Source organism: Macaca thibetana, chromosome 3 (assembly GCF_024542745.1).
Source record: "Macaca thibetana thibetana isolate TM-01 chromosome 3, ASM2454274v1, whole genome shotgun sequence".
Taxonomy (NCBI): Eukaryota; Metazoa; Chordata; class Mammalia; order Primates; family Cercopithecidae; genus Macaca; species Macaca thibetana.
The window spans coordinates 23,323,811-23,348,795 of record NC_065580.1 but is presented as its reverse complement, the minus strand read 5'-3'; the positions used below and the strand labels follow the sequence as shown (position 1 = coordinate 23,348,795).

The 24,985-nt window shown below is 43.7% G+C and overlaps 2 protein-coding genes, 1 non-coding gene and 2 pseudogenes across 5 annotated transcripts in view; 4 read left to right on the top strand and 1 right to left on the bottom strand.

The window, feature by feature from the left end:
- Positions 1–4,795, top strand: part of NUP205 (nucleoporin 205) — a 93,058-nt gene extending 88,263 nt beyond the window's left edge. For all 3 annotated transcript variants that reach the window (XM_050782369.1, XM_050782368.1, XM_050782370.1), the window contains 4 exons: positions 942–1,065; positions 1,518–1,646; positions 2,208–2,281; positions 4,454–4,795. In XM_050782369.1, the coding sequence (XP_050638326.1) occupies positions 942–1,065; positions 1,518–1,646; positions 2,208–2,281; positions 4,454–4,606 (480 nt within the window). In that variant the 3' untranslated portion in view covers positions 4,607–4,795. The remainder of the gene's footprint in view (positions 1–941; positions 1,066–1,517; positions 1,647–2,207; positions 2,282–4,453) is intronic.
- Positions 1–24,985, top strand: part of STMP1 (short transmembrane mitochondrial protein 1) — a 360,766-nt gene that overhangs the window by 328,265 nt on the left and 7,516 nt on the right. Inside the window, exon 2 of the mRNA XM_050782433.1 lies at positions 19,831–19,952. Coding sequence (XP_050638390.1) covers positions 19,938–19,952 — 15 coding nt within the window. The 5' untranslated portion in view covers positions 19,831–19,937. The remainder of the gene's footprint in view (positions 1–19,830; positions 19,953–24,985) is intronic.
- Positions 7,973–9,059, top strand: LOC126949746 (protein max-like; annotated as a pseudogene).
- LOC126949692 (60S ribosomal protein L15-like) lies at positions 16,875–17,998 on the top strand (annotated as a pseudogene).
- Positions 22,952–23,055, bottom strand: LOC126951764 (U6 spliceosomal RNA). Its single transcript, XR_007724630.1, has one exon. It is a non-coding gene; the product is annotated as a U6 spliceosomal RNA (small nuclear RNA).

Below are 24,985 nucleotides of genomic sequence, written 5' to 3'. Positions count from 1 at the left end.
ATGTTGAACCACTTTATCATTCCTGGTTTGCACCAAGCTTTCTAAAAACTTCCATGTTACTCTTTTGAGTAGTCCATGCCTACTCCCTCTTGCCACTCTTCTGGTAATCTCAGGGGACATTTATTGAGTGTCTACAACATGCCAGGCCCTGAACTACATGTTCTACCTAACACCTGGGCAGATATTGTTTTTATTCTCATTTCTCGTGAGGAAACTGAGGCACAGACTTGCATAACACACCCAAAGGCATGTAGCTGGCAGGAACAGGGTGAGGCAGGAGTCAATGACTGGGTTTAGGGAACCCCTGAAATTTTGGGTTTATGCCTGGCAGTCCTTCCTCTAACGTGTAGCTAATCAGTGATGCTTGTACTTGCAAGAGAAATTGCATCATTATCATGAAGTGTGTGGCCTTCCATCAGCCTCACTTCAGTACACCTTCCGTGGAACCCAGCATTGGAACATTAGCTGGAACCATTGTGCTCGTGTGTGTGCCACATTGAGAAGTGGTCATGGGAGCTTTGGTTGAGGGTCATATTTTAGTTATGCTCTAGGTGTCTACCTTGTATTTTTTGCAGGAGATACCTGACAACTGTTAGAAATTCTCCATGGGATTCTTATAGCTACTGCTTGAAAAACCTATCGTTTTGTCTTGCTTTGTTTTAATGTGACAGGAAATTCAGGGTTTCATCAGCAACCCTGACTGTGTTTCAGGGACAGACTTTTTCAAAATGCAGCAGATAAATGTTCATTTGTGAATTTGCTTCTTTGGCTCTAATTTTTTAAAATTGCTAGCTTCTTAGATAAAAAACTCTTTATCTGCAAGGATGTTTAAATTCGAGTGTTTTCACAGCATTTACCACGGTGACCTGCTGATAGTAGTTTTTCATTAAAAATTTTGTTCCAGTTGATGTCATTCTAATAACCACGTTTGTTTCTTCTAGTTGTGTCAGTCTGTGATGCCTGCTGGTGTTGATAAAATCTCCACTGCCCAGAAATATGTTCTAGCAAGACGGCGCTTGGTGAAGGTGATCAACAATCGAGCTAAACTGCTTTCCCTTTGTTCTTGTATCCTTTATGAAATCATGCACTTGAGTGATGACCTTGAAATGTAGGAACTCTTCACTTATTCTCTCATTATTTGGGCACCAAAACCAGGTGGAAGGAGATATAAACTTATAAACTTAATTTTTTCCCAGTAAATGCCTAATGTATTTCCAAATTGTACTTTTTTGTTCTTATCTTTTAGAGTAGCTGGTAATACTGATAATATACATGGGCACTTCCTGTCAGGGAAGAAGGTAGGGACATGAGACTGCTGGCACAGGACCCCCACCTCCTTCCTCAGCACAGCTTGCTGCTTCCTCTTGAGGAGCCTTCAGTGGGACCCTGTCTGTCAGACTGAGGCTGTGGCTACCTCATTAAGTGAGTGCAGTCTCTCCTTTTTTCTCCTCCTCAGAAACTGGTTTGTAAAAAATATTTGATGAGATTATGTTCCTTTAATCTGAGCTCTGATATAGTTATCATAGAGACCTGCCTATTTATTCTTTGGCGCCATCTGGAGTACTACTTGTTACATTGCATGCCCACGGATTCTCAAGATTCCTTATTTGCCTCGAGAACCTTGTTTAAAAGCAGAAGACTGCAAGGTAAACTTTCTGCTAAAAATTAATGAACCATAAATACCTATTTGTGCCTTGAAAAGCTAGTAACGTTTTTATTTATTTATGTTTCCAGATTACTTAGAGTGAATTGGGTGAATCAAGAGCTGCTTAGTCACTAGACGTAGCTATTTCTTGCATTTTACTTTCTGTTCACGGGACATTGTGCCGAGCATAAGAATATTCTAGAGCCTGCTCATCAGCTGTTCCTCAGCTTCTTGCTGCAGTTAGGGACTGACCCAGCTCTAGAAGAATGGAGTAGGTCTGCTATTATGCTGATTCTTATTGCTAGAGTGGGTCTCTGTGACTGATGGGCATGTATTGGATCCCTTAGGTGGAAAGAAATAGAGAAGAGCTGAGAACCCTGGTCTGGACCAGTGAAATGCTTTCTAGGGGCTTCCATTTGCTAAAAGTTGAAAATTGAGTTCCCAATCTTGAGCCATGTTTTTCATGGTACTATTGTTATTGTTCATTGTCATCAGGTTCCTCCACTGTGTGGTAGATGTGTACTTGCACAGCCGGTATGACTCTGTTTTTTTTTATCTCTAGATTCCTTCGCCTCAGAAACCAATCTAGATTTTAGAAGTGGGCTGGCTATAGTGAGCCAACATGATTTAGACCAGGTAAAGTTCTATTCTTATATTCTTTTATTTTTCTTTATTAAAGTAAAAGGGCTAGGCGTGATGGTGCACACCTGTAATCCCAGCATTTTGGGAGGCCAAGACGGGAGGATTGCTTGAACCCAGGAGTTCGAGACCAGCCTGGGCAACATAGTGAGACCCTGTCTCTTAAAAAAAAAAAAAAAATTGGCGTACTGTGGTGGCATGCACCTGTAGTCACAGCTACCTGGGAGGCTGAGGTGGGAGAATCACCTGAGCCTGGGAGATTGAGGCTGCAGTGAGCTGTGATCGCACCACTGCACTCCAGCCTGGGCAACAGAGCAAGATCTTGTCTCCAATAAATGAATGAAAGAGTGAAGCAAGACCTTGTCTCCAATAAATAAATAAATGAATGAATATAAGTAAGTAAAAGGAAAAGCCTGGTATGTTCATAAGATTATGATTTTCAGGGTTGCTTTTGGAGACCTGGTTTGAACTCTAGCTTGACCATTTTAATAGCTATGTGACTTTGAACAACTTACTTAACTTCCGAGCCTCAATTTCTTCATTTAAGAAATAGGAGGGATGATTCAACCTCAAAGGGTTTTGTCAGAATTAAGTGAGGTTTCATGTATGTGAAGCTGCTAATGTTGTACCTAGAACATGGTAAGTGTTCCGTGATTGGTAGGCATTAAGATCTGGAAACTCCTGGTATCTTTTGATTAGCTTTGTAGAACTTTTTAGGTACAAAGTATCACTCAGCACTTACTTTTCAGGAAATCATTTAATGGTGAGATTGAGAGCAGCCAATACAAATCGCGCTGTAGTAGACCATAGTACACAACACTGTGCTCTTACTAACCTGTTGATCAGTAGTGTTGGAATGAATGAAGAGCATGCCAAAAACAATTACAATGAAAACCTCGTATTAAACTGATAGCAAAGTTATGTTTCTAACAAAGCAGGTATCAGGGTGTGTGATGTTGGGGAAAATGAATTACAGCTAGATCCTCTACTAGCCATCTGCATGTCCTTAGCCGTGATTTGATAAAGCCTCTGCTCCTCCCTAATCCTTCTTTTTGCTATTTTTCTTAAAACAAGGTTGGGAATGAAAGGTGCAGTTACAGCAACCTCCAAAGCACACCTTGCTAGATATCATGGATACCACGCTCCCATCCTAATCCGGACTACATTCGCTCTTTGGTGAATAATAGGAAATAAAAGGAATTTTGTGGCTAGGCTTGTTTAGGAGAACTAGTGTTAATTGAGGCCATGTACAAAATTAGTCAAAGATATTCAGAGGTTTGTTGTTTGTTTTGTCTAAGAGACAAGGTCTTACTCCGTTACCAGGCGCTCTCTCGTGCAGTGGTGTGACCACAGTTCACTGCAGCCTCAACCCCCTGGGCTCAAGTGATTCTCCTGCCTCATCATCCTGAGTAGCTAGGACAACAAAAAAAAATATATTTTGAAGTAATAACTGTTACTATTTCATTTAGACTGCTTTGTAAAAAAGCTAGAAAAAAAATGCAGGATTAATAATCTCACTTTGTACTGTGATTTTAATGCAAAACTGAAAACAGGTAGATTCATCTAATTTTGTACTTAATTTTAGTCTTTTAGTATAACATCAAAAAGATCCATCTGAAACTACATATGCATTCTAGAATATATATGAATTCTAAAGCATATACCAGGTTTATCCGCACATGAATATTTTTAAAAAACAAAAGCATGCAAGTTGGTTTTTAAAAAATGCAAAATGAAATAAAAAGTAAAAGTTTCTTTCCCACCTACCCTCCCACCCTCCCTCCCTCCCTTCCTTCCCCACATCGTCCTTCCCTCCCTCCCTCCCTCCCTCCCAGTCTTACTGACTTCTTGTATGGCCCTTTAGGAAATGTTTTTGTTTGTATGTTAGTATATCAGCATCAGCATCAACATTCATTGCTATTTAAAGCAGGTTTTTAAATGTATACAAGAAAAGAAAGCAGGAAAAACATGAGAATTAAACCAAAAAATTCTAAGGTAGAAAATGTGAATGTTTAGTTAATTTAGTAGCACATTACAAAAATTCAAAAGTATTTTACATTGAAAGAACCACATTACAAAAATTCTAAAGTGTTTTAAATTGGAAGACTTAGAATAAAAGGAATATTTGAGACAACAATTTTAACAAAATGTCTTTTGTGTCACCTCTAGCTTCAGGCTGATGCAATCAATGCTTTTGGAGAATCATTACAAAAGAAACTCCTGGACATTGAAGGATTATATTCAAAAGTTCGATCTCGATATAGTTTCATACAGGCTCTTGTCAGACGTATCCGTGGCCTCTTGAGGATATCAAGGAACTGAGAGCCCGTGCTTATGCTCTTCTATGAGAGAGATGAATTGGGGAGAACTGTCTCCATTTTATAGATTAATTTCTTTCTAAATTATGACCAAAAATATTTTGCTATTTCTTTCTTTGTATATGGACATCTTTTCTGTAAACTTTGCCTAGTTCCATCCTCACTAGTAAAAAATAAATACTTTTTAAAAAAACAAAACAAATGTATGGTTAATCTTTTGATCTTTTATCTAGAAAATGATCAGTATTATCAGGAATCTGACAAATAAACCTTCAACAGTGGTGATTTTCCCATAGAGATATTATTCTGAATGCCAAATTAAAGGCATAGTCTGAAAATTCTAATTTTTTTACCCTTTGTAGCTACATTGCACTATTACAATATTCAGGGTTACTAAACTATAGCCATGTTCTTATAGAATGGTGTACTCAATACTGTGAAAATGTCTGAAAAAGTTAAGCTTTTTCCTAAAATTATTTAGGTTTTGCCTTTTTTTTTCTTTTTTGCATGTAAGTTGACAATACAATTGTCCCTAGATATCTGGTGAGTACTGGTTCCAGGGCTCCCACGGATACCAAAACCTAGGTTTTGGTTTGCATGTTCCTTATATAAAATGGCATAGTGTTTGCATATAATATAGATACATCTTCTTGTATACTTTAAGTCATTTCTAGATTGCTTATAATACCTAATACAATGTAAATTCTATATAAATAGTGGTTATACTATGTTTTTACATTTGTATTATTTTTTACTGTTATATTTTTTTTTTCCCCAAAAAATTTGTGATCTGTGGTTGGTTGAATCTGCAGATGTTGAACCTGGGGATATGGAGAGCTGACTCTACAGTAATTTGCATTTGTTCCTTAGAAATGATTGTGAAATTTCTCAAATTAATCATCTGCCAATATTTCTCATATAATTAATATGATGGCTATCACTAGGACAAAACATTTACATGATCACCACTCTATTTCTTACCCAGTTGTTTTCATGTTCAAGTAACTACATCATCTGAAACTGCAAATTTCTTTTTCCAGCCAGCAATTATTTCAGCCTAATACTTAAGAGAGACTGCTGAGAGGAGAAAGTCCTCACTTTCATGTAGTAACAGAATAAACGCTGTAACACTATAGAATAAAATTGATACTTATTCTATAGTGTTATAGTGTTGTGTTTTGTTTTTGAGACAGAGTCTCGCTCTGTCACCCAGGCTGGAGGGCAGTGGCGCGATCTCCGCTCACTGCAACCTCTGCCTCCCAGGTTCAAGCGATTCTCTTGCCTCAGCCTCCCGAGTAGCTGGGACTCCAGGCGCCCGCCACCACACGCAGCTAATTTTTGTATTTGTAGTAGAGATGGGGTTTCACCCGCTCTTGGCCTCCCAAAATGCTGGGATTACAGGTGTGAGCCTCTGCGCCCGGCCTAGTGTTGTTGTTTTAAAACTTCTATGGCTTCCAAGCATTGGTTTTGGGTTTTGGGTTTTTTTTTTTTTTTTTTTTTTTTGGAGACAGGGTCTTACTCTGTCACCCAGGCTGGAGTGCAGTGGCATGATCGTGGCTCATTGCGACCTCCACCTCTCGCTGGATTACAGGCGTGTGCTACCATGCCCAGCTAATGTATTTTTAGTAGAGATGGGGTTTCACCATGTTGGCCAGGCTGATCTCGAACTCCTGGCCTCAAGTGATCTGCCCGCCTCAGCCTCCCAAAGTGCTGGGATTACAGACGTGAACCACTGCACCTGGCCTTCAAGCATCTTTTTAAAACAGCTTTATCTTAGAGAAAGTTATGCTGTCAGGTTTAAAAAAAGAAAAATATAAAGGCTTTGTCAATGTTATATTTTGTAATTAATTTACTGCCCACCAGATATAAACATTAGCTGGAAAACATTCTGTTAATAAATAGAAGTCCTGGATGTGAAAGAATAAATAAATGGATCCATAATGTAGTCAGTGCATATTGCTCTGCTGGTCACGTATATGATTATCTCTATCATCTGGAGCACAGGCATGAACCTAGAAATAATTAGCAAAGAGCCTGGGCGTGAAATCAAAGCATTTTATAAACTTCTGAAGTACGAAGCCTTCTTAACAGATAAGACATATAGCTAAATTTAGAACTGAGATTTTGGGAGTGAGGAGGTGGTTCTTGCCCATGTTTTGTGTGTGTGAGAGCAAGTGAGTGTGTGTATGTAGGCAGGGGAACTCTGCTGCTTCTTGTCAGTGACTTCCTCAGATTCCTCTATCCCTCTGCCTCCCTGGCTGCTGCTGCTGCAGTGGCTGCTCCCTGAGTTGTAGGAAATGACTGATAATGATGACATCGAGGTGGAGAGTGACAAGCTACAACAGAGATTTCAATCTGCGGCTGACAAATGGGCCCATCGATGAAGGGGTGGCCTGCCCCTCCACACCTGTGGGTGTTTCTCGTTAGGTGGAAGGAGAGACTTGAGAAAAGAAATGAGACACAGAGACAAAGTATAGAGAGAAAAAGTGGGCCCAGGGGACCGGCGCTCAGCATGCAGAGGACCCACGCTGGCACCGGTCTCTGAGTTCCCTTAGTATTTATTTGATAATTATCTTTACCATCTTAGAAAAAAGGGAAGTGGCAGGATAATAGGATCATCATAGGGAGAAGGTCAGCAGTAAGACATATGAATAAAGATCTCTGTGACATGAATAAGTTTAAGGAAAAGTGCTGTGCCTTGATATGCATATGCAAACATCTCCATAAACCTTTTTAGTGCATAAAGAGCAGCATTGCGCTAGCAAGTCCCACCTTTCGCCCTAAGGCGGTTTTCTCCTTTCTCAGTAAACAGAACATACAATCGGGTTTTACACTGAGATATTCCATTGCCCAGGGACTGGCAGGAGACAGATGCTTTTCTCTGTCTCAACTGCCAACCACCACCAAGAGGCCTTCTTTCCTCTGGTCCTCCTCAGCACAGGCCCTTCACGGGTGTCAGGCTGGGGGACAATCAGGTCTTTCCCTTCCCACGAGGCCATATTTCAGACTGTCACATGGGGAGAAACCTTGGACAATACCTAGCTTTCCTAGGCAGAGGTCCCTGCGACCTTTGGCAGTGTATGTGTCCCTGGGTACTTGAGATTAAGAGAATGGTGATGACTTTTAACCAGCAAGCTGCCTTCAGGCACTTGTTTAACAAAGCGCATCCTGCACAGCCCAAAATCCTTTAAACCTTGAGTCACCACAGCACATGTCTCTTGCAAGGACAAGGTTGGGGTAGGGTCACAGATTAACAGCATCTCAAATACAGAACAAAATGGAGTCTCTTATGTCTACTTCTTTCTATATAGACACAGTAACAGGCTGATCTCTCTTTCTTTTCCCCACACATCATGATGCACTGGAATGAAATCGTAGGGACCACATCAAAGGCAGCTTTCAGTTTGTGGGACTCAGTCCCAATACTCCAAGGAGAGAAGGCATCCGGGGCCCAAATCCTAGACAAAGCCATAGAGTATATCCAGCATATGTGGAGGGAAAAACCACACGCCAGTGAGAAATCGATGACCTCAGCGGTAGAATGCTCTTCTGAAGCAGGAAGTCCGTGCACTGAAGGGGAGGTCAAGTGCCCAGCCACAGGCCAACTATCCCTCCTCAGACAGCATCCTCTACACCAATGCCAAGGGCAGCACCACCTCTGCCTTTGATGGGGGCTCCGACTCCAGCTCAGAGTTGGAGCATGAAGAGCCCTGAAGTAGGAAGAAACTCCAGATGGAGGCCAGCTGAGTTACTCAGGGCAGACCAGCAATGAAGACTGTTTCCATCATCCTTCTTTCCATTTCCTCAGAACCATTTCAGAGACTATTTTTCTCTTTCTCCCTTAAAAATGTTTTTTACATGTTTATGTAAAAGCTCTTGGGGCGTGGCGCAGTGGCTCACGCCTGTAATCCCAACACTTTGGGAGGCTGAGGCGGGCAGATCACTTGAAGTCAGGAGTTCGGGACCAGCCTGGCCAACATGGTGAAACCCTGTCTCTACTAAAATTACAAAAATTAGCCTGGCCTGGTGGCGCACGCCTGTAATCCTGGCTACTCCGGAGGCTGAGGCAGGATAATTGCTTGAGCCCAGGGTATGGAGGTTGCGGTGAGCCTAGATGGCAACACTGCACTCCAGCCTGGGCAACAGAGCAAGAGTCTGTCCCCCTCCCTACCCCATCCCCCAAAAAAAGCTCTTGTGCTCCTTTCCCATTTCCACTATAACTGTTTTTGTTTTTGTTTTTATTTTTTTAACAAACAAACGTATTCCCTTCAGGGATTCCCTGTCCCCACCAATAATTTTTAGACCAAAACACCCTAGCTTGGCAGCTTTCTCTGTAGAGGACAGATAACCAGCCTGACCTCTGAGCACAGTGTCCAGCCCACTCCACCAGCGCCTCCAGCCCTGCCAGGCACTTGCCTGGAGGACACCTGCCCCCCCGAGGCTGCCTCCAGGTCCACGCTCACCTCTGTTTAATAGACTTTGAGAATCTGTGAACTGCTCTACTTTAAGAAGATGACTGGGCCGGGTGCGGTGGCTCACACCTGTAATCCCAGCACTTTGGGAGGCAGAGGCGGGCAGATCACCTGAGGTCAGGAGTTTGAGACCAGCCTGGCTGGTCTCTACTGAAAAATGCAAGTTAGTTGGACGTGGTGGTACACACCTGTAGTCCCAGCTACTCGGGAGGCTGAGGCAGGAGAATCGCCTGGACCCGGGAGGCAGAGGTTGCAGTGAGTCGAGATTGCGCCACTGTACTCCAGCCTGGGTGACAGAGCAAGATTCCATCTCAAAGAAAAAAAAAGATGACTGGTTTGGAGTAATCAGATTTACACTTTCTCCTTTTTAAGGACTTTTTCCTCTTTTTCTAAAAAGCTATTTATCACTCCAATTGAGTGACCAGATCCTTAAAGAAGTTTGTGGTGTAAAAAAAAGAGGGGTCGTGTTTGCAGCACAGAGCCTTTGGCGTGTTTCACTCCTGTTTCTCAGCCAGTTGTTTAAGCCTATGGTGCCAGCCTTAAGGAGGGCTGCATGACACCGTGGTATGTATTGGAGATGGCAGCAGTGAAGTGGCAGCCACCAGGGAGTGATCCTTTGGGGTTGGGCAGGGAGGGTAATATTGGGTGTTGTAGAGGTTTTGTATTGAGGGCCAATGATGGTATTTTGATATTTATTTCCTGCTACTGAAATTTGAATCTGAGTGAATTGTCCCTATTTCTTAATAATACCGGTATTGCAAAATAACAGATTCATAAAGTAATGATCAAATCTTCCTTTCTGTGTGTATGTCTAAGAAATAGAGCCAACTGATTTTGTATGTAAATACCAAGAGTAATTTACCTGGTGCTAAACCCCGTATCCCAGTGTGGGCCTTTCCCTGCCCCAGCTACTTCCCTTCCTGTGGCCCTGGTAGCTGCCTTCATTGTGTGATCCAGCCCTGGTTCTGGCTGCGGTCAACAGATCCCAGTGAAGGGTTTTGTGTGTTTATGCCTCACTTGTCTTTTTCCTGCTCCATTCCTGGCATTTGCTAATTTCTAGTATACATTCTGTAGTCTCTGTCTGGGTTTGATTCCATTCTATAGAAATAAAAAGTATGTTGTACAGATCCTTGCAAGAATTGTCTTGCAAGTTAAGGCTTCCTCCCTTTACTATAAGACTATAGTCTTAAAAAAATAAAGATTTTGGATTTACTACGTTTCATATTGTTTTCTTACCATTTTGTCCCAAATTACCACTGACTGTGGATCAGAATCTGGGGCAGTGGAGAAGTGTGTGGGAGGGAGTGGCGGGCAGGCCTGCAGCTGCATGGTGCTGCTGACCAGAAATGTTTGTGTGACACAGCGGGGAGAGGCTGACATTCAGCCTGACCTCTGCATTCTGTTACCTGGGGCATGCAGAGGGGGCGCCAGGTGCAGCACGCACTCTTCAGCGAAGCAAGCAAAGAGGATAAAACCAGGTGTTGGATAGTTTGTTTTTAAAAGCTACATTTAAATTTTAAACACATGTAGGATTTAAATATGTCATTTTTACTGAGTGAATCAGTTTGGTGGGTTAGAAAATCAAAAAGAGGTACACACTCTTCCCAGTCATTACTACTGTAGTCTTGGTCAGTTGGTAATATAAAAATTATGTCTGAACTTTATCTGAGCTTTAACAGCTGTTAATATACAACATAACCTTTTCTAAATATTTGTCTAGTATTTTCTCAACTTATTTATTTTATTATTATTTTTTGAGACTAAGTCTTGCTCTGTCACCCAGGCTAGAGTGCAGTGACACAATCTGAGATCACTGCAACCTCCGCCTCCGGGTTCAAGTGATTCTCCTCCCTCAGCCTCCCAAGTAGCAGAGATTACCGGCGCCCGCCACTATGCCCGGCTAGTTTTTGTATTTTTAGTAGAGACGGGGTTTCACCTTGTTTGCCAGGCTGTTCTCAAACTCCTTGACCTCTGGTGATCTGCCCGCCTCCACCTCCTAAAGTGCTGGGATCACAGGTGTGACCCGGCCTTCCCAATTATTTTGAACAATTTTAAATCTTCAAAAGAGTTGGAAGAAAAGTACCATGAACCCATACAGTTTTCACCTAGATTCACCAGTTGTCAACAGTTTGCACACTTGCTTTGTTTTTTTGTGTATATACACTAGTTTTCTTCCCTAAATTGTAGACATTATGACATTTTATCCCTATTTTAGCAAGTGAGAACAAGGATATTTTCCTTCCTAACCACAACACCATTATCATATCCAAGAAATTTGACAATAAAATACAATAAAAATATCTAATCTTTCCATTAAAATTTCCTCAAGTGTTCCAAAAATGCACTTGATAACTTTTTTTTTTGACCGGGATCCAATTAAGAATCACACATTGGCCGGGCGCGGTGGCTCACGCCTGTAATCCCAGCACTCTGGGAGGCCGAGGCGGGCGGATCACGAGGTCAGGAGATCAAGACCATCCTGGCTAACACGGTGAAACCCCGTTTCTACTAAAAATACAAAAAATTAGCCGGGCATGGTGGCAGGTGCCTGTAGTCCCAACTACTTGGGAGGCTGAGGCAGGAGAATGACGTGAACACAGGGGCGGAGCTTGCAGTGAGCCGAGATCACGCCACTCCGTCTCAAAAAAAAAAAAAAAAGAATCACACATTATATTTAGTTATCTCTTTTTTTTGTTTGTTTTATTTTTTGAGACAGAGTCTCGCTCTGTTGCCCAGGCTAGAGTACAGTGGCTCGATCTTGGCTCACTGCCACCTTTGCTTCCCGTGTTCAAGTGATTCTAGTGCCTCAGCCTCCTGAGTGGCTGGGATTATAGGAGTGCACCACCATACCCGGCCTATTTTTGTATTTGTTTTAGTAGAGACGGGTTTCACGGTGTTGGCCAGTCTGCTCTCGAACTCCTGACCTCAAGTGATCTGCCCACCTCGGCTTCCCAAAGTGCTAGGATTACAGGCATGAGCCACCACACTCGGCCCAATATTTAGCTATCTCTTTAGTCAATTTTTATTCTAAAACGGTTCCCTGGCTTTTTGGAGGATGGGAGGCTTTTATAACTCACATTTTTTTTTTTTTTTTTTTTGAGACGGAGTCTCACTCTGTCGCCCAGGCTGGAGTGCAGTGGCCGGATCTCAGCTCACTGCAAGCTCTGCCTCCCGGGTTTACGCCATTCTCCTGCCTCAGCCTCCCGAGTAGCTGGGACTACAGGTGCCCGCCACCTCGCCCGGCTAGTTTTTTTGTATTTTTTAGTAGAGACGGGGTTTCACCATGTTAGCCAGGATGGTCTCGATCTCCTGACCTCGTGATCCGCCCGCCTGGGCCTCCCAAAGTGCTGGGATTACAGGCTTGAGCCACCACGCCCGGCCTATAACTCACATTTTTTAGCTGTTTTGGAAAAGGTCCTACAATTTGTTTTCTTTTGATTAGACTCAGGTTAAACACTTGTGGCCAGAATACCACCCTTGTACAGTTGATTTCGGTGGATCACATCAGGAGGAGGTGCATATCATTGTGTCCAATTATATTAAGCTTGACCACCTGGTTAAGTTGGTATTTGACACACATCTTTGTTGTAAAATATATGTTTCCCATTATAATAAGTGATCCATGGAGGGATACTTCAAATATCTTGTTCTTAAAAAACTTTGCAACTGGGATGCGCCCCTGGCCTTTTTTTTTTTTTTAGATGGAGTCTAGGTCTGTTGCGAGGCTGGAGTGCAGTGGCGCGATCTCGGCTCACTGCAACCTACACCTCCCAGGTTCAAGCGATTCTCCTGCCTCAGCCTCCCCAGTAGCTGGGACTACAGGCACACACCACCATGCTGGGCTAATTTTTTTTTTTTAGATGGAGTCTTGCTCTGTTGCCAGGCTGGAGTGCAGTGGCATGATCTCGGCTCACTGCAACCTCCACCTCCTGGGTTCAAATGATTCTCTTGCCTTAGCCTACCAGGTAGCTGGGACTACAGGCATATGCCACCATGCCCAGCTAATTTTTGTATTTTTAGAGACACGGTTTCACCACGTTGGCCAGGATGGTCTCGATCTCTTACCCTCGTGAACCGCCTGCCTCAGCCTCCCAAAGCGCTGGAATTACAGGTGTGAGCCACCGCGCCCGGCCCAGTCATCATACTTTCTAATTTTGCCAGTCTAATGGGTATAAAATGTTACCTTGATTGATTTGCATAGTTTGTGTACCATTCTTTCCCCCCCTTTAAAAAGCTTTACCCATTTTTTTTCTATTGGGTTTTTTCTTTTTGATGTGTAGGAGGTAATTACACACCCTGAATTTATGTGTAATTGCTGAATTACATATGCTGAATTGAAGCCATTCAGAATGGCTTCAATTTTTTTCAGTTTTCTCTTTTCAGATAACCCAGTCTGTTGGATTATCTTTTCAACTTTTTTATGGTATACTTGTTTACATTTTAATGTGTCAAATCTTTTCCTTGATGGTATGTGCTCTTTATCTAAAAATTTTCTCCCACTTGAAATCATAAAGATACTCTTCTGTGTTTTCTTTTGGCATTTAAAAATGTTGCCTCCTCCTTAGGTCATTAATTTCTCTGGCATTGATATTTGTGAATGGTATAAGCTACGTTTACTTTTTTTCATATGGATAATTTTGTAATTTATTGAATAGCACACTCCTTCCCACTGATACCTTTGTCAATGCCTCAAATGGTAGCATACCAACACCTTGCTTTTTTCACTTGAGGATATTTTCATATCAGCACATATAAAGCTCTTTTCTTTTGCACAAGTATTTCAATGTAGATATATAGCATTATTTTAATCAGTAATTTATTGGTTAACATTGTTTCCAACCTTTTTCTACCATGAATGTTTTTGAGCATAATTTCAGCAATTGCTAGGAGAAAGTTATGCTTATTTAAAATTATAGTTCTGGCCAAACTGCCTCCATGAAAGTTGTAACAACTCATTACCCCCTCAATGTTGTGTAAACTGTGCCTGTTCCCCCACTTCTTCCAACACAGTATGTTATCAAGCTGTTTCAATTTTATTTCATTTATTATTTTTTTGAGACAGGGTCTCACTTTGTCACCCAGGCTGGCATGCATGCAGTGGTGCAGTCACAGCTCACTGCAGCCTTGACCTCCCGGGTTCAAGCGATCCTCCTGCCTCAGCACCCCCAAGTAGCTGGACTACAGGCGCACACCATCACAGCCAGCTAATTTTTGTATTTTTTTTGTAGAGATGGGGTTCCACCACGTTGCCTAGGCTGGTGTCAAATTCCTGGACTCAAGCGATCTGCCCACTTCAGCCTCCCAAAGTGCTGAGATTATAGGCATGAGCCACCGCGCCCGGCCAACCTTTCTGATTTTTGCCAATTTGGAGAAAAATGGTACCTCATTATAGTATTAATCCACGTTTCTCTTAGTATTAATGTAAATGCTACCCACAGTATCTTTTCATATGTTTGAACCATTTGTATTTCCTTTTCTGTGGACTGTTCAAATTCTTTGGCCATATTTTATTGAGCCATTGGGCTCACTGATTTGTAGCAGATCTTTATATAAATGAAGTTAGCTCTGTCACTTGTTTCACAAAAAGTGTTTACAGAATTTTTAAATTTTTATGTAGTTGATTTTCTCAATCTCTTATGGCTTCTGGATTTTGTATCATGTTGGTCATGTGAAAAAGCTTCCACTCTCATTTGCAGATTATAAAATAACTTCTCTCTTTTTCTCCTACTGATTTTAACATTTTTTGTCTTGTTTAAGCTGTTATTTATGTGTGCAGTGCCATTTATGTTATCTGTAATTTATGTGCAAAGTGTGAAGTAGGAACCCAACATCATTATTTTTTCCAGGTAATGATCCTAGTTAGATGAATATCATTTGCTGAATGATCCCTCTTTTCTCCATTTGGTGCTTAGAATCACTGGTATGGGACTGGAAAAGGTGGAGATCAAAAATTAGAATTTAAAAGGCAAGTATCAGAGAAGACCACTGGATAAGAGAATTGAGAGTAACAGTCCTTAAAGTGCTGGTCTCTTGGGGTATAGACTAGACAGAAAAGGATTGAAGCCTTCCAGAAGGGAGCACATAGCTCATGAGAATATGGAATAGCTGAGTGGAGATCTGGCTAAAGTCAAAGGGCTGATAGGAGAGGAGGTAGGATTTTGGGGTATACTTCACAGGTCTACGATATGACAAAGTGTTATGATCACGGCAGAGCACTGCTGAAGGGGGGTGAAGGTGAAGGTCACTGGAAGGAAGGAGTTCTGGAAAGTACAAGTGTATACGGCCTTGAAGTCACCCAAGATTATGATAACGTGGCACTGAAAGGAAGGCCGTGGGTTAGATGCCAAAGAATTCAGTGAATGAGGAGACTGCCTCAGAAATCAATAGATTAAGACATTAAGAAGGGCTAAAGGTAGGCTGAGTGCGGTGGCTCACGCTTGTAATCCCAGCACTTTGGGAGGCCAAGGCAGGTGGATCACGAGGTCAGGAGTTTGAGACCAGCCTGGCCAATACAATGAAACCCTGTCTCTACTAAAAATATAATAATTAGCTGGGCATGATGGCGGGCGCCTGTAATCCCAGCTACTCAGGGGGCTGAGGCAGGAGAATCACTTGAACCCAGGAGGTGGAGGTTGCAGTGAGCTGAGATCGTGGCATTGCACTCCAGCCTGGGCAACAGAGCTAGACCCTGTTGCCAAAAAAAAAAAAAAAAAAAAAAAAAAAAAAAAAAAAAAAAAAAAGGGCTAAAGGCAAACAGGAAAGTAAAGGAAGTGTTTTTATATAAGGATATTGAAGGGATAATTCGGAAAGTAGCAGTGGGGAGCAAAAGAGTCCTGCCTTGCTTCTCCATGCCCTGTGGTTAGCTAGAGAAAATACCTTTGAAAAAGCCTTAGAGGGAAAGCCGGGCTTCATTTAAGCCTTTATCTTAAGGAGAGGATAAGGTCCTACGAAAAACATTTTAATAACTATCCTTATGTTGTGTTGAGAGGCTGTGCCAGACACCCACTGAGCGCTGAGGATGGAGTCATGAGCTCAACAGGTGAAGACCTCACTCTTAATGTAGCTCACAGTCTGGCATCTTGCAACTCAAAGTCTGGTCCATAGACCAGCAACATCATTTGAGGTTGAAAGAAATGTAGAAAGTTAGGCCCTACCATAGACCTACTGAATCAGAACATGTAGTTTAATAAGATGCCCAGGTGATAAGAATGAAGATTAAAGTTGAGAAGCACGGGTTAAGTCTTGAGTCAAATTTTAACCTGGACAGACTGGAAAGTATGGTGTGTTGTAGCCATCTCCTAGCATCCCTTCCCTCTTCCCTCTTGGCAGCCACCTTAGTTCAAAGAGACCCTGCCCTTTCTAGTTGTAGTTGATTGTGGAGCATCTGCCACCATCTTGACCCACCAGTTTTCCTTTCCCTGCATTCGAAAATGGCAAGGAGAGAGAGATCCTACTGAGTAAACTCAACTTACTTGAGTTTACTTGTTAAGTGGTGATATGGTTTGGCTCTGTGGTCCCACCCAAATCTCATCTCCAATTGTAATCCCTGTAGCCCCCACGTGTCGAGGCAGGGACCTGGTGGGAGGTGATTGGATCATGGGGGCAGTTTCCCCCATGCTGTTCTCGTGATAGTGAGTTCTCAAGAGATCTGATGGTTTAAAAGTGTTTGGCAGCTCCCCTCTCCCTTTTTCTCTCCTGCTACCATGTGAGATGTGCCTTGCTTCCCTTTAGCCTTCCACCATGATTCTAAGTTTCCTGAGGCCTCCCCAGCCATGCAGAATTGTCAGTTAAATGCCTATCCTCTACAAATTACCCAGTCTTAGGGAGTTCTTTATAGCAGTGCGGAAACAGACTAATACAAATGGATAACCATAGAGTGTCTCTATTGGTTAGCCATTTAATAAATAAACTCAGGTCGGTTGCAGTGGCAATATGCTGGAAAGCAGAAAAACCAGGAAGCAGGTGGGGGAAGACAGAACAATGAAAGATGTTTGGAGAAAAGCAGAAATAGGAAACGTTGCTTAAATTCCTATAGCTAGGTAAACTAAACATCCTAAATCCCTTCCATTGATTGAACAGACCCTCTTTTTGGCCAAAGGGACTCCAGAAAGACCTTAAAACTGAGTTCCCAGACATGATGGTATGAGAGGTTAGACATGCCTCGTTATATCCCCTCTCCTTTGCAGTTTAAATGCAACAACTGATCAGCATTAATGTTAAAACACAGACCAGGGGGAGTAAGGCTTTTTCCTTTCTGTCTGGCAGCATCCATCAGGTAAGCCAAAATGGGTGCATACAAGTACATCCAGGAGCAATGGAGGAAGAAGCAGTCTGATGTCATGTGCTTTCTTCTGAGGGTCCGCTGCTGGCAGTACCTCCAGCTCTCTGCTCTCCACAGGCTCCCTGCCCCACCTGGCCTGATAAAGCACACCAGCTGGGCTACAAGGCCAAGCAAGGTTATGTTATAGATAGGATTCGCGTTCGCCGTGGTGGCCGAAAACGCCCAGTTCCTAAGGGTGCAACTTACAGCAAGCCTGTCCATCATGGTGTTAACCAGCTAAAGTTTGCTTGAAGCCTTCAGTCCATTGCAGAGGAGTGAGTCGGACACAACTGTGGGGCTCTAAAAGTCCTGAATTCTTACTGGGTTGGTGAAGATTTTACATACAAATATTTTGAGGTTATCCTCATTGATCCATTCCACAAAGTTATCAAAAGAAATCCTGACACCCAATCGATCACCAAACCAGTCCACAAACACAGGGAGATGTGTGGGCTGACAGCTGCAGGCCGAAAGAGCCGTGGCCTTGGAAAGTGTCATAAGTTCCCCCATACTGATGGTTCTTGCTGGGCAGCTTGGAGAAGGCACTATACTCTCCAGCTCTACCGTTACCGCAAATATAAGTAGTTTGTAAAATTCATACCTAATAAGCAATTTAGGACGGTCATGTCTGCTTACAGGTGTTGTTTGTTAAAATTAGTCTGCAGATTGTTTCATCAATGCTTTGTCAAATTATGAAAATTAAAGTGCAATAATGTTTGAAGACAGTAAGTGATGGTATATCTTGTTTCTAATAAGATGAACTTTTTTGTCTTTGCTTTATCTTATTAGGGAGTTATATCTTATTAGGGAGTTAGTGTTTAAAACATACTGTGTGGTATAATAGGCTTAAAATAAATTCTTTAAAAAAGAGAGAGAAAACACACACACATACACACACAGACCAAAAGACTGAAAGAACAGATTCTTTGTGGCGATATGATACCAAATTGTCAACAGGACCTATGGCCATGCTAGGCAAGAAACCCAGCTGAGCCAGTGAAACTGAGGGTCAACCTCATGAGGACTGCCAAATGAAATTTCTCTCACTTGTTTTTAGTCAACTGCTCTTAGTTTTTTAATCAAACCCATATAGCTAAAGTCACAGAGCTAAACAATATATATCTAAGCTCCCACTGGCTTCCTTATGGATAACATCTCTGACATCTGGGTTGCTTGATAAGGTTTCTTGTTTTTCAGGAAGTTGGGGTAAGTTGTTTTTTTTTTTTTTTTTTGAGAGGGAGTCTCTCGCTGTTGCCCAGGCTGGAGTGCAGAGGCCGGATCACAGCTTACTGCAAGCTCTGTCTCCCGGGTTCAGGCCATTCTCCTGCCTCAGCCTCCCAAGTAGCTGGGACTACAGGCGCCCGCCACCTCGCCCGGCTAGTTTTTTGTATTTTTTAGTACAGACGGGGTTTCACCGTGTTAGCCAGGATGGTCTCGATCTTCTGACCTCGTGATCCACCCGTCTCAGCCTCCCAAAGTCCTGGGATTACAGGCTTGAGCCACCGCGCCCGGCCTGGGTCAGTTCTTGTACAGCCGGGGACCACCAACCCCTCAACTGGGCCTGCATGAAAGCCTTATGGGTGTCCTTCTGACATTAGAGGGCCAAAACCTCCACCCTCAGATCATGCTAAGGATGACCTTTTGTGACCATGTATCCTATGAAGAGCCATGAAGCTTGACTACCTCCGCAGATCACCCATTGACAAACTTTTCCTGACTTCCAATCGCCTTTCCCCACACCTCAGACCACCTTGCTCCTCTATCCCATAAATATCCCTAAAACCCATCTTTGGGGAGGCAGATTTGAGATCTGTTCTCCCGTCTCCTCGGCTGGCTGCCTGGTGAACAAACCCTTTCTCTGCTGCAAAACTCATCATCTCAGTGACTGGCGTGCGGCACACGGCAGCATGGGCCCCATCCGGTATCACCAGACTCCAAAGCCCGCCATCCGAGCCTCTTAAACACCCAGCCTCTCCACCTTGGGTCCTCAACGCTGATGACACAGCACACCTGCGGAGCTTTGCGAGCTACAAGCCTTCTTTCTTCCCCGCAAAGTCCAGCTGGGCACTGGTAGAGGATGTTGCAAAAGCTCCCACGATTCAGCTGCGAACCTAGGGATGGGACCCGCTGCTCATGCAGTCCTTCTAGGCCAGAGAGCCCTAAGCTGGGCTGTGTATCAGAATCGTCCGCGTGCTGAGAATAACACAGATTCCTGGGCCCCGGCCCAGGTTTACAGAGGCGGGATGCTCAAAGCTGCCCAGCCAGGCTCGGGACTTGGCTCCTCGCAAGTCTTGTCGCGCCCTCGCTGCCCGGCTGGTTCAGCTTGTGAGGCCGACGCGCTCCGCCAGGGGGAACCGGGACGCTGCGACGCTGCGAGTCGTTTCCGGGCGCGGGCTGGGCGGGAGGAGCGAGGCAGGGCGGGACGGGGTGTGACCCGGAAGTCGACGGGGCGTTCCGCCCCCCGCGCATGGGGAGGTAGGCTCGGACCGGCCCGCGGAGCTGCAGCAGTCCTTCGCGCCCTCCTCGCCCTCCCCACCGACATCATGCTCCAGTTCCTGGTGAGTGGAGCTGCCGAAGAGCGGGGCCCGCTGCCTGGGGCGTGCCTCGGATCCCATTTCCCCCTCGAGGACTGCCGACCCCGCCGACCCGGCCTGGGCGTGGGTCCCGCGGTCCCTTCGGCCCCCGCGCCTGGTCGTCGCCTCTCAGGGCGGCCGTTTTCTTCCTGCCTCCCCAGAAAATCCCTTTGCCCCTATTTTTCTGCATCCATCCAAGTCCCTAAAACTTTGAGGTGTCAGAGAGTGTGCGTTTCCAGAGCCACTTATTGTGCGCCGCGCCCCGCGATTATTGTGTAATACTTGTATTAAAGCTTGTGTGGTCCTTGATGATTTTTCGTAGTCCGCCCCCCTTTCTTTCTGCGCTCCTGTTCCATTACATAGTCGCCGGCCGGTCCCTGCTGTGGAGCCTTGCTAGTTGGCATTTCTGAGGAGGTAGGAGGGCCAGAAATAAACCGTAAATTAGCCACCTCACAAAGTCCGAGAGGCTAAGTCCTCATCAGACCTTTCAGACTTGGAGGAATGAGTCAGACACTGGTATACACGTAATTTTTCCCGAAATGACTAAGCATGAGTAAGCAGACTGTTTCTCCTGGCTCCTTATTTGAGTTAAAAACGAGTTTTCTGGCAAAACTCGGTATATTTCAAAGATTGCTTAGTGAAGGTTCCAGGAGGACTTGCTCATCAAATTTTCAAGTGAAAGTTTTTCTGCCAAGCTATTGTGCACTCAAAACTTGGTGCTTTCAACCTCTAATTCTTTTTTTTTTTTTTGAGACGGAGTCTCGCTATGTCGTCAGGCTGGAGTGCAGTGGCACGATCTCGGCTCACGGGAACCTCCGCCTCCCGGGTTCAAGCGCTTCTCTCTCCTCGGCCTCCCGAGTAACTGGAATTACAGGCGCGCGCAACGATGCCCGGCTAATTTTTGTATTTTTAGTAGAGACGGGGTTTCACTGAGTTGGCCAGGCTGGTCTCGAACTCCTGACCTCAAGTGATCAACCCGCCTCAGCCTCCGAAAGTACTGGGATTACAGTCGTGAGCCACCGCTCCTGCCCGAATGCTGTGTCTTTATTTTTCTGATGGAGTCTTGCTCTGTCGCCAGGCTGGAGTGCAGTGAAGCGATCTCAGCTCACTGCAACCTCCCCCTCCTGGGTTTAAGCGATTCTCCTGCCTCAGCCTCCCGAGTAGCTGTCGCGCGCCAGCAGGCCCAGCTAATTTTTGTATTTTTAGTAGAGACGGGGTTTCACCCTGTTGGCCAGGATGGTCTCCATCTCCTGACCTCCGGATCCGCCTGCCTCAGCCTCCCAAAGTGCTGGGATTACAGGCGTGAGCCTCCGCACCTGGCCCCAAATGCTGTATCTTTGTCAAAGATTAAAACACAAAACGTGCCTCTTCTGTCCCTTTGAAAGATGGTAATGGATTGTTAAATCCAATTAGTCAAAAGAGTGTCCTTAATCTGCCCAGCTAAGACGGCTGCTTCTTTGCCTCTAGGAGTTTCTGTAGTGTCCTAACTAGGTGTTAGTTTGTGAGTTCAGAATAATGACAGTCATTTTCTTGTAGTAAACACTAGATTAAAAGCGGTATCACTTAGCTCCAGGGTATAGGATGATGTAATGGAGCTGCCTGCTGTATCTGTTGCTCATTGATAAACTGAGAGGACATGATTCAGTTACAATTAACTTTCTAAGTGGTTTTGCTGAATGGGTCTATTTGGTTTTGCAATAAACTTTTACTGCGTGTTAATTTTTTTTTTTTTTTTTTTTTTTTTTTAGAGACAAGGTTTCTCTTTGTCACCTAGGCTAGAGTCCAGTGGCACAATCATGGCTCAGTGCAGTCTTTAACTCCTGGCCTCAAGCAGTCTTCCCATCTCAGCCTCTTTAGTAGTAGCTAGGACTACAGACCCACACCACCACCCCTGACTAATTTTAAATTTTTTTTTTTTTTGTAGAGACAGGTCTCATCTAGGCCTCCTACAGTGTTGGGATTACAGGCATGAGACACTGTACCTGGTCATATTCTGATTTGAGAATTCAGAATTCTCGGCATTTAAGGAGAGATGCTAAAGCTGTCCATTATATTCCTAGCTCAGAAGTAACTGGAACCCTGATGTTCTCTCACCCTCTGGTCTCCCACCTCACTGCTTTTTTTTTTTTTTTTTTTTTTTTAAATAAGTGGATAGCACTACTTTTCACATTGATTCCACCTCTGTCAAATGAGCCACTGACTCTAAAGTTGAGCAAGTATTTCTCTTTGTGTTCAGTCATTTCATCTATAAAACAATGACCATCACGTTCTAGTGTTTAAGAGGTTAAATTTCAGAGTCAGACTTCTCACTTTGAACCCTGCGTCCCATCATTTTCAAGCTGTGGTAGCGTGGGTGGGCTGTTGAAATTTTCTGTGCTCCCATTTCCACATCTGAAAATGCAAACCCACCTCACGGTTTTGTTGTGAGGATTAAAAATGAGTTAACACGTTAAAAAACTTAAAAACAGGGGCACTCAACAAGGATTCAGATATTGTTCAGTTTTTCTTTTGCAGGGTGTCATTTGAACCCAGATTGGTTACTTCTCAGAAGTGGGGATTAGCTTCTTACAGAAGGGTAGGTGATCGGAAAGGTTTAGAAGTGATGAAACAGTCACAAGTTAAGCAGGTGCATTGTCATTACATATTCAGGAACCCTCTAAGATGTTTCTCCTACAGTTGTGATTTGTGGAGCACAGTTTGAAAACCACTGTATTTGCTTGTGTTGGTGATATCTTCCTTCCATTGTTCATATTCCTCCTCAGGTTAAAATATTTGCCCATTGTCTCTATCTTGAAGAGACCTTGTTCCTGTGGTTTTTCCCTTTTCTTTTACTGTAGTTTTTTCCTCTTTATTATTATTTTTTTAATAGTAGAGATAGGGTCTCACTATATTGCCCAGGCTGGTCTTGAACTCCTGGGCTGAAGCAGTCCTCCCACCTCAGCTTCTCAAAGTGTTGGCTTGAGCCACTGCTCCTAGACTGTTTTTAAAAAATGCATTGCTTCAGGAATTTGCATGTCCTCTTTGCGCAGGGGCCATTCTGATCTCTGTATTATTCCAGTTTTAGTGTATGTGCTGCCAAAGTGAGCACCCCCTCTTTCTTTTACCACAGTAGAAGACACCTCTTTGCAGATAGTAACCAACACTACCTGAGGAAAGCTACTGCTTCCTTATTCGTAAGGTTTAGCTAGAGTTATTGTAAGGATGCTTTCGGAGGGAAGCTAACATGATGGCACTGCTGAGGGCTTTGTGCACACTGCCTATGATGCTGTTATTGTGATTTATTGCTTTTGTTTGTTTGTTTTTGAGACAGAATATCACTCTGTCACCCAGGCTGGAGTGTAGTGGTGCCATCTTGGCTCACTGCACCCTCCGCCTCCTGGGTTCAAGTGATTCTCCTACGTCAGCCTCCCAAGTAGCTGGGATTACAGGCATGTGCCACTACGCCTGGCTAATTTTATTTTTTTAGTAGATATGGGGTTTTACCATGTTGGCCAGGCTGGCCTCGAACACCTGACCTCAAGTCATTTACCCACCTTGGCCTCCCAAAGTGCTGGGATTACAAGCGTGAGCCACTGCACCTGGCTGGTTTTCCTTTTATCCTTTTTACCTTCCTAAATGCTCTTCATGGTCCCACTCTGATATTTTTCCCATGAGGCCCTCCTGATGACTTATGCTTTTGAAACCTTTACACTATTATGTCTTTGTTTTGTTTTGTGTTTGAGACAGAGTCCTCTGTCACCCAGGCTGGAATGCTGTGGCGCAATCTCAGCTCACTGCAACCAATGCCTCCTGGGTTCGGGCAATTCTCGTGCCTTACCCTCCCAAGCAGCTGGGATTACAGACGTGTGCCACCATCCCCAGCTAATTTTTGTATTTTTAGTAGACACAGGGTTCCGCCATATTGGCTAGGTTGGTCTCAAACTTCTGGCCTCATGTGATCTGCCCGCCTCCGCCTCCCAAAGTGCTGGGATGACAGGTGTGAGCCACCATGCCTGGCCTTACTATTTCACTGTTATGATCCATTTCTTCATTTATTTAGGTCTCATGTCTTTTCATTAACTTCTGAATAATTATCTTGCACCTTGTTTGTTACGTTTATTTCTATTTTGTTAATTATTTCACCAGTTGATGGACATTCAAGATGTTTCCACTTTTGGCTATGATGAGTAATCTTGCTAGGAATATTTGTGTGCAGGTTTTTGTGTGGATGTGTATTTTAGTTCTCTTGGTTATATACCCTAAGGTGGGATTGCTGCATCATATGGTAACTTTATGCTCAACTCTTTGAGGAACTTTTGGACTGTTTTCCAGAGTAGCTGCACCATTTTACATTTTCACCAGTAATGTATGACAGTTTCAATTTCTCCACATCCTCGGCAACATTTGTTGTAGCTGTTCTTTTTGTTAAAACAATTCTAGTGGGTGTGACGTGGTTCCTTATGCTTTTGCTTTGCATTTCCTCAGTGACTAATGATGTTGAGCATCTTTTCATGTGCTTGTTGACTATTTGTATCTTTGGAGAAATCCTTTCATGTCATTTGCCCATTTTAATTTTAATTTAATTTTATTTATTTATTTTTGAGATGGAGTTGCGCTCTGTCGCTCAGGCTGGAGTGCAGTGGTGCAATCTCAGCTCACTGCAACCTCTGCTTCCTGGGTTCGAGCAGTTTCTCCTGCCTCAGCCTCCCAAGTAGCTGGGACTACAGGCATCCACCACCATGCCTGGCTGATTTTTGTATTTTTAGTAGAGACGGGGTTTCACCAAGTTGGCCAGGCTGCTGTTGAACTCCTGACCTCAGGTGATCCACCCACCTTGGCCCCCAAAGTGTGGCATTATAGGCGTGAACCACTGTGCCTGGCCAATTTGCCCATTTTTAAATTGAGTTTTTTTGTGTCATTCAGTTGTAAGAATTATTTATATATTCTGGATGCAGATCTCTTATCAGATATATATTTGAAAATATTCTATCTCATTTTGTGTGTCGTCTTTTGACTTTCTTGATGGTATTCTCTGAAAC